This window comes from Lissotriton helveticus, chromosome 9, assembly GCF_964261635.1.
Source record: "Lissotriton helveticus chromosome 9, aLisHel1.1, whole genome shotgun sequence".
NCBI lineage: Eukaryota > Metazoa > Chordata > Amphibia > Caudata > Salamandridae > Lissotriton > Lissotriton helveticus.
In genome coordinates this window covers 1076836368-1076848787 of record NC_136070.1, presented here as the reverse complement: position 1 = coordinate 1076848787, position 12420 = coordinate 1076836368, and the positions used below count along the sequence as shown (strand labels likewise).

At 46.0% G+C, this 12420-nt stretch overlaps 1 protein-coding gene and 1 long non-coding RNA gene across 3 annotated transcripts in view; one reads left to right on the top strand and one right to left on the bottom strand.

Annotated features, from left to right (window-relative positions):
• Positions 1-12420, bottom strand: part of GLYCTK (glycerate kinase) — a 110387-nt gene that overhangs the window by 5844 nt on the left and 92123 nt on the right. For both annotated transcript variants that reach the window (XM_078661465.1, XM_078661464.1), the window contains one exon: positions 7211-7386. In XM_078661465.1, coding sequence (XP_078517591.1) covers positions 7211-7386 — 176 coding nt within the window. The remainder of the gene's footprint in view (positions 1-7210; positions 7387-12420) is intronic.
• The window catches only part of LOC144782228 (uncharacterized), a 211921-nt gene that overhangs the window by 144086 nt on the left and 55415 nt on the right, over positions 1-12420 (top strand). The gene's annotated exons all lie outside the window — the stretch shown is intronic.

The window sequence follows — 12420 nt, the reverse complement described above, 5'->3', positions numbered from 1 at the left end:
GTGACGGTGCACGTTTCCCTTCCCCATGACCAGTCCTTACAAAAACAGTAGCCTGAGCCCTTTTGTTTTCTTTGTTTTAATTTTGGGTCCACGCTCGCCTGCCACAAGAAGGAGCCGGGAGCAGAGGGGTCCGGAAGTCTTCAGTGAAGGACCCCACAACCGACCATTCGTCCAGTGTCTGTTCAACCTGTATTGAGACTGTGTTCTCTTTGCCAATAAGACTCTGTTCTTTTTGCCAATAACTTGACCCCTAAGGAACAGATAAACCAAGAACAAACCAGTATAGCCTTGGAGTGAATATCTACCATGGGGGTGGAGGGGGAGGATCGAGGGGGGGCAAGAAGGCTGTTTAGGGTGTCCCGACCACACATACACTCTGGGACTGCCCCCGTATACAGGCCTATAGGAAGGCGACTGTTCAGGAACTGTCAATATATTAGCGGCTCCTCTACCACTTGACCCAAAATATGTATTGTTGGGGACCGCAAATGATGTAGATGTCAAGAGCTTCAAACTGCTCTTCAGTGCCTTGGGACTAGTGGTGGCCAAGAGGGATGTGGCAAGTTTTGGGGGCCCGCGGAAGAGCCAACCATACACAAATGGTGTCGGGGGATGGACCTTTACATGGCAGCGGAGATGGTAACTTATAGTAGCAGAGGTTGTCCTTGTACGTTTTATAAGATTTGGGGGAGCTAGATGGATTACTATGGGTTGGGGTCTAGCGAAGGCAGTCCTGCACCAACCCCTAGCCCGGGAGCCAGATTAATAAGAACAACTTAAGGGGTGTCTGGCCATGCCTTACATGTACTATCTTGTATTTTGTTCATGTCTGGGTTTTTAAAGATATGTGTCCTCTTCTTTGGCTTATGCATAAAAATAAAAATAAATATTTAAAAAAAAGGTAAAATATATTGAAAGAAAGGGTGTGACTATGAGCAAAGAGTATCAGAACAGAAAAATAATTTGAAAGACAAAGGGGCAAAGATACACTGACGCAACCTGAAGATTCAATCTACTGAATTAAAGGAAAAAGGACTGATCACCATAAAAGCATTCCGAGTCGTTCCAATGATTAGTTTTACGTGCTTGCTACAGTTCCTGACAAAGTCCGCCCATTATAGCAATACAGACAGAGATTGTTCTAATTGTTCTACTGCAATTCTCTTCTTACTGGCCTCCCCAAATCTCACCTGTCCCCACTTAAGTCTGTCTTCCATTCAGCAGCTCGTTTCATTTATGGGGCCAAAAGAAGCGATCACATCACACCGCTGTTATCCACCCTCCGCTGGCTTCCCTTCGAGGCTAGAGCTATCTACAAGACTGCCTGCATTACCCACAAAGCCTTGCACTCCTCATCTCCCCGCTACCTGGCGAATAAACTGAAACTCTCTGGAGGCTCTAGACTTTCACGCAATGCGGAGAATCTACTGCTTGAACCTCCCACTTTCAAGAAGGAAAGAACAATGGCCCAATCCTTTTCAGGCAACGCAGTGAGAATCTGGAACTCCTTTCCACCTCAGCTCCGGACCACCGCCTCCTCCCAGGCCTTCAAAAGGGACCTCAAAGTTCTCCTCCTCCAGAGACACCTCCAAAAGTAATTCACGTCCTCTTGCTATTTGTCAAGTCAAGTCAAGTCAGAGAATTTATATAGCGCACTACATACCCAGAGGGTCTCAAGGCGCTTAGGGAGGGGAGGAGGATTACTTGTCAAATATCCACGTTTTAAGTTGCTTTCTAAATGCTAGGTGGTTCTGGGTAAGACGAAGGTCGGTGGGGAGTGAGTTCCATGTTTTAGCTGCCAGGTATGAGAAGGATCTGCCTCCCATGGTGGTCTTGTTGATGCGGGGTACAGTGGCGAGGGCTTGGCTGGAAGAACGTAGTTGGCGGGAGGGGGTGTAGAAGGACAGTCGTGAGTTGAGGCATTCTGGTCCGATGTCGTGGAGTGATTTGTGTGCGTGGGTTAGCAGTCGGAAGGTGATCCTCTTATTGACGGGTAGCCAGTGGAGGTCTTTCAGGTGGCCAGAGATGTGTTCGTGACGCGGGATGTCTAATATGATCCTGGCTGAGGCGTTTTGGATTCGTTGGAGTTTCTTCTGGAGTTTAGCGGTAGTACCTGCGTAGAGGGTGTTTCCGTAGTCCAATCGGCTCGTGACCAGAGCATGGGTGACTGTTTTTCTTGTTTCGGTGGGGATCCAGCGAAATGTTTTTTTGAGCATGCGAAGAATGTTGAAGCAGGATGAGGATACGGCGTTGACTTGTCTGTACATTGAGAGTGAAGAGTCCAGGATAACGCCTAGGTTCCGTGCGTGGTCTGTCGGGATGGGTGCTTTTCCAAGGGCTTCCGGCCACCAAGAGTCGTCCCGCACAGAGGGGGATGTACCTAAGATGAGGACTTCTGTTTTATCTGAGTTCAGTTTCAGACGGCTTTGTTTCATCCATTCGGCAACTTCTTTCATTCCTTCGTGTAGGTTTGTTTTGGCGGTGCTGGGGTCATTGGTGAGAGAAAGGATCAGTTGAGTGTCATCCGCGTAGGAGATGATGTTGAGGTTGTGTTGGCGAGCGATGGCCGCAAGGGGGCTCATGTATACGTTGAAGAGGGTGGGACTGAGTGAGGATCCTTGTGGTACGCCACAGATGACTTCAGTGGCCTCGGACTTGAATGGTGGAAGGCGGACTCTCTGGGTTCTTCCGGTGAGGAACGAGGTGATCCATTCAAGTGCTTTTCCTTGTATTCCGATGTTTCTGAGGCGTTGTAAAAGGGTGCTGTGGCAGACTGTGTCGAAGGCTGCAGAGAGGTCGAGGAGGATGAGGGCGACTGTGTCTCCATTGTCCAGTAGAGTTCGAATGTCGTCTGTTGCTGCGATGAGGGCGGTCTCAGTGCTGTGTTTTGCTCGGAAGCCAGATTGTGAGGAGTCGAGGGATTTGTTGGCTTCGAGGAAGGCGGCGAGTTGGTTGTTGACAGCTTTCTCGATGACTTTGGCTGGGAAAGGAAGGAGTGATATGGGGCGGTAATTTTTGAGTTCGGTGGGGTCCGCTGTGGGTTTTTTCAGAAGGGCGGTGAGTTCAGCGTGTTTCCAGCTTTCCGGGAAGGTGGCGGAGTTGAAGGAGCAGTTGATGACGTCTCGGAGGTGCGGTGCTATGACGGAGTCCGCTTTGTTGAAGATGTGGTGAGGACATGGGTCTGTGGGGGATCCTGAGTGGATAGAGTTCATCAGGCGGATGGTGTCCTCAGTGGAGATTGGGTACCAGTCGTTAAGAGTGTTCGAGGGGGGAGAATGTTCAGCGTATGGTTGGGTGGGTTGGTCTCCGGGTTGGTTGTCGAAGCTGTTGTGGATGTCCGCAATTTTGTTGTGGAAGAATAAAGCCAGGGAGTCGCAGAGGGCTTGAGAGGGGGTGATGTCGTTGGAGTTGGCCGAGGGGTTGGTGAATTCCTTGACGATGTTGAAAAGTTCCTTGCTGTTGTGGGCGTTGTTGTCTAGTCGATCCTTGAATGCTGTTTTCTTGGCCTTTCGGATTAGTTGGTGGTGTGTGCGGGTGGCGTTTTTGAAGGCGTCCTTGGTGATAGTGGTTGGGTCTTTTTTCCAGGCCTTTTCAAGGGAGCGGCAGAGTTTCTTGGACTTCTTAAGATCATCGTTGAACCATGAGGCCTTCTTGCTGCCAGGTTTGCGTTGACGTTTTTTCAGTGGTGCTAGGATGTCGGCGGTGTTGGATAGCCATAGGGTGAAGTTGGCGGCGGCTAGGTCAGGGTTAGAAGAGTGGGCTGGGGTGTTTAGTAGGAGCGATGAGGAGATCTGGTCGATGGTGATTTTGTTCCAGTTTCTTTGCAGAGTTGGTTGGAGGTGGTTGATGGGTTTCGGCTTGTTGTAGGTGAAGTGAACGCAGCTGTGGTCAGTCCAGAGGAGATCTGTAGTGTGGCTGAAGGAGACATGATTGCTGGAGGTGAAGATGGGGTCGAGTGTGTGACCTGCGATGTGGGTGGGGGAGGTGACCAGTTGTTTAAGTCCGAGGTTGGCGAGGTTGTCCAAGAGGGCGGTGGTGTTGCGGTCGTTGTTCTTTTCAAGGTGAAAGTTGAGGTCTCCCAGAAGGATGTAATCTTTGGAGGGGAGCGCGTGTGGAGTGATGAAGTCCGTGATGTCTTCACTGAATTTTGCGCGGGGTCCTGGTGGTCTGTAAAGGAGGGTGCCTCTGAGTGTGGTCTTGGGGTCGATGTGGATCTGGAAGTGAAGGTGTTCAGAGTTGGCGAGGTTGACGTCAGAGCTGGTTGAGATGTGGATTGATTTTTTATGAACGATAGCGATTCCTCCTCCTGTGTGGCCGGTACGGTCCTTGCGTGTGATCTTATAGTCTTCAGGGATGGCAATGGTGATGTCTGGGGCTGAGGAAGCGTTCATCCATGTTTCTGTAAGGAAGGCGATGTCTGGAGAGATGGTGTCTAGTAGATTCCAGAGGTCAATGGCATGCCTGTGAACCGAGCGGGTGTTGAGCAGGATGCATTGTAGGTGGTTGGGGTCGGGAATCTGTGGTGTGGTTGTAGCGGAGATGTTGTCGGTGCCAATGAATTTGCAGGAGTGGCAAGAGAAAGGTCCATGGGTGTGTCCAGGAGCGGCTTGGACGCAGTTGGGGGCGCGACCGGAATTAAGGGCTAGGAGGGTGGCGGCATCGTAGGTAATGCGGGAGGGATGGGCAGCGCGAGGGGCAGGGGGTGTGGCGTTGGGCGCGGTCCAGGCGCGGACGGGCGTAGACGGGCTTACCTTTGGCGCACCTTCGGCGTGTACGTAGCGCGTGGACGCTGCGCGTGGGGATATTGGCCATAAATGGATAATGGAGGGGGCGGAGCGTGGGAGGGTCAGCTGGGAGGCGGGGAGCGGGGAGGAGCCACGGGCCAATGAAAATAAACACTAAGATGGCCGTTCGCTATTAAAATCGAAACGGGGGCAGAGCTGGGTTTCGAGTTCGAGTGAGGTATACTAATAAAGTATAAAGTCCCGCTCCTTAGCCGCACTACAATGCTCTGTATGCAAATCAGTTAAATGCTAGATAGAGCGATAGCGCGCGCATGCAATGTAGCATAAACAGCGCTTTTAAATTGATTGATAACGATACCAGGCGCTTTAGATAGCGCAGTGCGCTGTGTCAGGACAGGCAGGCAGCAGGTCTCAGGACAGGCAGGCAGCTGGAAGAGAAGCCTCCGTAGTGCTAGCCGAGTGCAGGGTGAGCGACCGCAATGGAGGGGATCCAGGTGGTGAGGAAGGTGTTTGTGAGGAAGACTTCCCACTACTGATAATTTCTACTTTCCATGACCATGGAAGTGCCTTCCCAGTGTATGCCTGTGGTTGGAGGGTCTGCCTTTTTGCAATATTTTCCATGTACTGGTGTTCGGTGCCCTTTTGTAACATGCACACACCACTCTGCCCTTGTAACACACGGTTGCTACCTCTCACATGTTTTTACCTTTGATACTTGCACAAGTGCCACCTTGCCCACGTAACGCTTGTTCTTGTGCCTGAGTGTCTAGCACTTATTGCAGTACTATACCACAAATTATACTCTGTTTTCTCTTATAACTGCACACTTGTCACTTTCCTCTTGTGCACTTTTGACTACCTCATGTATTTTTGGTTGCTCACAATTTTTACTCAAGTATTTTGTTTGCTCACGATTGTCACTATTACCTTTACTACCTCATGTATTTCACAGTTTTTACTACCTCATGTATTTTGTTTGCTCACAATTGTCACTATTACCTTATGTAAGTAACGTATGTTTTTGCAATCTGTTCATTTGTAATGTTTCTCATTATGTTTCATCTCTGTTCCTAATGTGAAGCGCTCTGACGCCTTCGGGTAAAGTCCGCGCTATATATAAAATGCATAAATAAAATAAAATAAAATAAATAAAATAAATAACACCCTTTTTCGTTTTCAGCCTTGGTAAAAGGTGGTCTTACACTGCCAGTTCTAAAAAACTATTATATGACGGCATCACAGTCCATTAGGTGATCTACCACCACTGTAAGCCAATTAAACTGAGCCATATAATTAAGCAAGTTATGATTGTCCTGCTAGATCTAGCAGCTTGTTTACTACCGTTTGAGTTATTGTTCAGCAGTCAAAAATTCTGAAAAGTTCTACCTCAACACCAATGTAATGTACTAGACTGCCTCACTTCCCGAGATATACAACACACAAGGCCACAGGTGATTCAGGTAATGAAATACCAAATGAGGATACAGGATGTTCAACTGCCTTTGTGGATGGAAAATATTCAGTTTTAGTCTGTCCCCTCCATGTCGTTCTGGAAGTACTAAAGGAATATCTAACTGGTTGCTCATCACTTGTATTGGTGAGGAGGAGGGAGGTGCCATTAGTATAGGATTTAGACAATCCCTGGTGCCTCTTATCAAATCCAATCACATTTCCACCAGTATTGTATGGAATCTTAATATTCCCCATGATCTGACAGCCACTAAGCGACAGATAACAAGGTTGGTGGGCCCCAGTGGTAAAGGACCAGGGACAAATAAGAAATTAAAATAACAACCAATCAATAAAAAAAGATAGGTGTGCACCCTTTGCTTGTGAGGAGAAACAAACAATGAGGTCACTAGGATTCTTGTTGAATGCACTTGGTTTAAAGTGAACAGGATGCCGACAATTATTACCACCTACAGGGATCTTAATGAACTGGCTGTAATGGCTGCTATTTAAAACCTGCATCAAACCCCTTCCCCTGGGATCACCAGGCGTGTCTCTGTTGTCTAGCCGCTAGTGGCGGCCGGGTGATCACAGGGGACAGTCTGGTCCATGCTGCTTCTGTAGCCACGTGCAGAGATGAACCTCTTCCCAGCTTACTGATCTGACCAACCCTAAATGTCATCAACAACAGGCAGGAACTAAAGTGTGAGAATTGGCAAGACAAACTAACAATAAAAAAGGAAATAAAGAAAAGCAGTAGGAAAGAAAGGAGATCTAAAGAAAGAAAGAGTACAATAACGGAAAGAAGAACATGGAAAACTAGACATTTAGTTAGAGAACATTTTTGGATGTTTTCTGGTGTAAACATTCAACTTAAATTTCAAGAGGGTGATATTCTGCATTTCACATTTGCGTATGCCACATTCCTGTGTCTGCTTCTGTACACTTTTCCTGCAGTCACTTGCACCCGTGGGCAACTCACTATTTCTCCTTCCTCAAACATCCCCACCCCTCACCTGTGCAGGATAAGCAGCCCTTGCCAGGCCTCCACCTTTCAGGAGGGAGAGGGCCTTGCGAATGGTGTTTAGTTCCTGAATGGTGGCTCCCCGTGATGCCAGCAGTCGAGTTACCATTTGCTTTTCTGTCAGAGTGATGGGAGGGATGGGAGCTGGCAGCAGGGCAGAACCTCCTCCTGTGACAGAAACAAAGACACAAGCGATGAAAGCAGAGTACAATGTCCAACAGAGCACAAGGAACAGATAAGACAACCCAAAGAGACAACACTACCATACACCCGGCAGTCTAATGCAGTAAGAGAAAAAGCCAAGGACCAACACCAAACTATAGTATTGACTAGACTAAGGAGAACAAAGACGAAATCTGTAGCACAAAAAATGTACGGTAAGGTCCCAAAACATAAAACTGAGTGATGGCAAAATACCACAGAGTGAAAAATATGAAGGTATAACAGCACTATAAACAAAAAAAGAAACAGTAATTGCAGCCTCCTACAATACAGCTCAACACCCAGAAAAAATAATGGAATTATGAAATATTAACAAAGAAAGACACCAGGTAAATTGGTTATTTCAGCTGTACCATCTAGTCATATTAGAACCATGATGTAGGATAAGGGCCACAAAATGATTAATTCTGAAGCCACACATCAAACTAGAACACTAGCGAAAGGTGAGGAGTAAGGACAACAGACAATAGCAGAATACAGAAGCAGAGATCGAACTACAGGACCGGCAAAAGAGTGCAACAAGGAATCTGCCGACAGCTTTAGTAAAGGAAGAGCTTAGATGAAAAACATATTTTTAAATATTTAATATTTAGTATGCCACATGCGGCCACTCTATAGGCTTGAGTCCTCATCTTCCTAGTTCTGAGGAGGCCTTAAATGAAGAAAGGCCGAAACACGTTGACTCACTAGTAGGAGTCAAACAAGCATTTACAATGCAATGGTCTCGGCAATATTATAGGTAGAGCTATTGGCATTGCTTATTATTATTTTTTTTTTTTTTTATCCCTAAGTAAATGTTATTGTCATTTCTATTGTTAATAGCTTAAGTGTTTGCATATGTGTTACATATTGCATTAGACATATTGCATTAGCGGAGAGAGAGTGAGGTAGCGAGATAGAGAGGTATTGAAATAGAGAGTGAGTGATGTAGTGAGAGAGTGAGGTAGATAGAGAGTGAGGTAGTGATGGAGAGTGATGTTGTGAGGTAGTGGGATAGTGAAAGATTGATGTATTGAAAGAGAGAGTGAAGTAGTGAGTGTTAGTGATGTTGTGAGGTATTAAGATAGAAACAGAGTGATGTAGTGAGATAGTGAGGTAGTGAAAGAGAGTGTAAGTGACTTAGTGTATTTGAGAGTGAGGTAGTGAGATAGAGTGAATTAGTAATTTAGAAAGAGAGAGTGAAGTTGTGAGGTAGTGAGAGAGTGATGTAGTTATATTTTGAGAGTGTGTGGTGATATAGTGAGGTAGTGAGAGTGAGATAGAAATAGATAGAGTGATAGAGAGGTAGTGAGATAGAGAGAGAGTGAATTTTGAGTAGTGTGTTAGAGTGAGAGATAGTTACTGTTGTAGTGATATTGTGTTGATGTGAGAAAGAGAGAGTTGAGTAGTGAGTTAGAGAGTTAGTGAGAGAGTGTAGTATAGTGAGTGATAGTGAGGTAGTGAGAGATAGTGAGGTAGTGAGAGATAGAGATGTAGTGAGAGTGTTAGTGAGAGAGTTAGGGAGAGAGTGACGTAGTATTCATACATAAAACACATTAGGCCATAAATCACTTTGTAGCATTGAAAACACATTAGACCACATCACTTAAATCACTGCGCCACTAGGCGCTTGTCATAAAGATGCATATAAAGCAAAAGATCACCATTACATGAATTATTGTGCCGTAGGGATGTTTGTCATAACCTCATATGCATCATGATCACTTTGCCACCATTAGTGCAGTAAATCATTTACTTAGAAGTCCTGCAAGTCCTGAAAACATTATGGCAACATTATAAGAAACAACACCTTCCTTGTGCTGCTCATGTCACCCCAACATACATTATGGCATGAGTTAGTAGGTAAGGGGGATACCACATAGATTCCCCCCCACAAGATCACCATGGGATACAGGAATGGCAATTGTAGCCTGTAGGCCACAGGGTACGGTATTTCAGCATATATCCGTAGGCCACAGATCTCTGTGCACCTACTACCAGTTCTATGGTTCTCCCGTTTTCCTGGGCGGCTGGGCCATCTGCCCAGCCACTACGGATAATGCGGTACAAGTCACTGCAGCGACCTGGTTACAGTTGCCCCACTTCCATGAGCCACGCAGCTGGGACCTCCCTTGAGGTCTCCTGTGGGTATATATGGCTTCCCTACAGCTGCCCGCGAGACTGCGGTGCAGCGGGAGCAAAGACAAGAGTCCCTACCCCATGTGCGGGCCATTCGCTGATCCTGAGCCCTCGCAGGACTCGGGTCTCACCTTGATGCTGGTGGTCTCCTGTCCCGCTTCCAGCAGGATGACCTTGATGCTGCAGGTCGGGGAGAACGGGCCCGGTGTTCCTCGCTGGCCCGGCCTGCAGCAGGGTAAAAGTTGGAACGCCTCCGAGTCACAGTCCTGCCTGAAAAAGGAACGAGGGCGGGACCACTTAGGGGAATCTTTGACTTGCGGCCGGCAGCCAACCCTCCAGGTTGGCTGGTGGGTCTCCTCGAGGGGGGTTATACAGGGTAGTCTGCGCCTCTCATCTGGAAGCATCTTTTTGTTCAGCGTTCATATCCCGCTACGGTGAACGGACGGGGAGAGCACTTTTCCCTCAGCCAACTCTCCCCTCCACTGCCCACAACACAGGGAGCCCTGCAGCGCTCCGAATGCACTGGAAGCAGGCTCACTCAGCGCTTAGGGATGGTGACGGGGTGGTGACGCTAACAAATCAGACGGGACAAACAGGACACATCGGACGTGACAAACAGCTAACAGAACACAGGGAAACACAGAAAGCAAACACAAAAAAAGAGAGAATGTAAGCAAAAAGAATATGGCATACCTGCCGGTCCTTGCATCACGGAGAAAGCGAGACGATCCTCATGGGAAGACAAAACAAATAATGGCGGACACAACGTTCCAAATTTTTCGGATTGGGGGCGTGTTCGGTGTTCTCAGAATGGGCGTGGCCTAAAAGTGGAAAGAAGAACACCGAACACACGTCCAAATCCGAAAAGGACGGAGCCTATTCAGAGGGACAGCTCTATCCTCCAATGGCTGGCCTCCGTTTAGGAAGCCAGCCAATGGGAGAGAGGCAAAAACAGAGGCGGGACAAATAGTCCACACTAAGAAACATTAAATCTTGGTACTTCCGGTTCTGCCTTCGGCAGACCGGATATTACCTCGACCTAAAAAGGTACATTATCAACTAAATTATTTTCGGTCATAATGAGAAATTTGAAGGTATGAAAGCTCTAGGACGTTCTTGACATTGGACCACATGCATCAAATAAGCATTTCACGATTACCAAATAGCGATTTTTACCGAATCGCTATTTGGTAATCACAAAATGCTATGTATGTAAGGAATCGCCAAAGATTTTATGATTCCATAATACGACCTAAGAGCGATTCGGTAAACAAAGAATCGCTATAAGGTAATATTACTCCAATCGTGTCTATAGGGCCAAAAATACCATAGGAGCCAATGGGTTTGCATTAGATATTTTGCAATTACCTAATTGGTAATCACAAATTAGATAATGCAAAGTCAAGGATGCCCAGAGGCCTAAGGCCCCCCTGACATTCCCCCCAAAAAATGAAGGTGCACACATGCCCCTAGTGCATGTGTGCGCTACATGGCACTTTGAAAAAAGCCTTTTTGTGCATTTTTCAAAGTTTACACATGGTTACCATCGACTTGAAGTTGATAGTAATTGCATTTTCCAAAATGCACAGTTTGCATTTGGAAAATGCGTCATACACATGTGCCAAGGGAATCGCTAGTTGTATTACCTAAAATTGCAACTACAAAGCCTTTCACACATCATGAAAGGCTATTTTACATTCGCAAACTGCTGATTTTACCAAATCGCATCATTTGCACATGCAAAAGAATTTCATACATGTGGCCCTATATGACTATCTCCAGGTGGACTGTGGTTGCACTTATTTCCCAACACCAGTGTATTCTGAGAAATAAGGAAGCAAGGAGAAACGAATGGATAATCAGTTTATCTATTCCTTACGGACAATTGAAAGGTGTTGAATTTTCCCTCAAGTGTGGGTTTTATGTACTGTGTTTATGTTTCACTTATGTAATCAACATTTTATTTTTCCTTTATTCACTTATTCACTTAACAGAGATAAAAGAAAACATGTTTGAATGTTTATGGATGCACATTTCGTTTTGTTTTTAAATAGTCTGATAAATTATTTTATGAATGATTGAGTCATATTTCCGATGGACATTTATTGTTTCAATGTGGAATGAAAGTGTATTTGAATCTATCTCTACGGTATACCACTGTCTACTTTTGAGTATGTTTCTCCAGATTAGAGGGGGTTATATGGGCAAAAATCCTTTTTTCTTGGAACTTTTTATATAGGTTTATTGCACCTAGTGAGGTGTGTGGGTCCCAGATAAAACCTTGTTATTTTGTTATCACATGAATTATACAGTCAAACTGTGATATATTTATACATCTTTACTTTTGCCATAAGTATGTTTGAACCACATATGGTCAAATATACTGAAGATCAAATAAACTTCTGGAGAATCCCTCTTTTTTAAGTGAGGACAGAGAAGTTCCCTTAACACCAATCTTGATAAAATAGAAAAATGCAAACAGCCTAGGGAATTTGCTTTGCTCTACCCATTTCTAACTGACAGACCAGGATTCAAGGCTCCTCACACACCCAGCAAGCTAGGTGTCATGCTTCATCAAATGGACCTGCTCCTCGTTGAGCCGGCGCTGCAATGTTCAACGGGCACCCGCGGAGGGGCTCTTTGTCGGAGATCTTTTATTCCTTTGCCGTATGATGAAGTGCGGGTATGGGGCCCTTGTGTGTGTGTAGATAAAAGGGGTGGTGCAGTGAGTGCGTGTAACATTAAAAAAGGTTGGATATTCCAAATAAATGCGTTTATTCTGGTTGGTAATCCACCTTAATAAAATAATATATATTAGAGTGGCAACAGCCCACAGGGGGGGGTAAATATTCGTTAAATCTT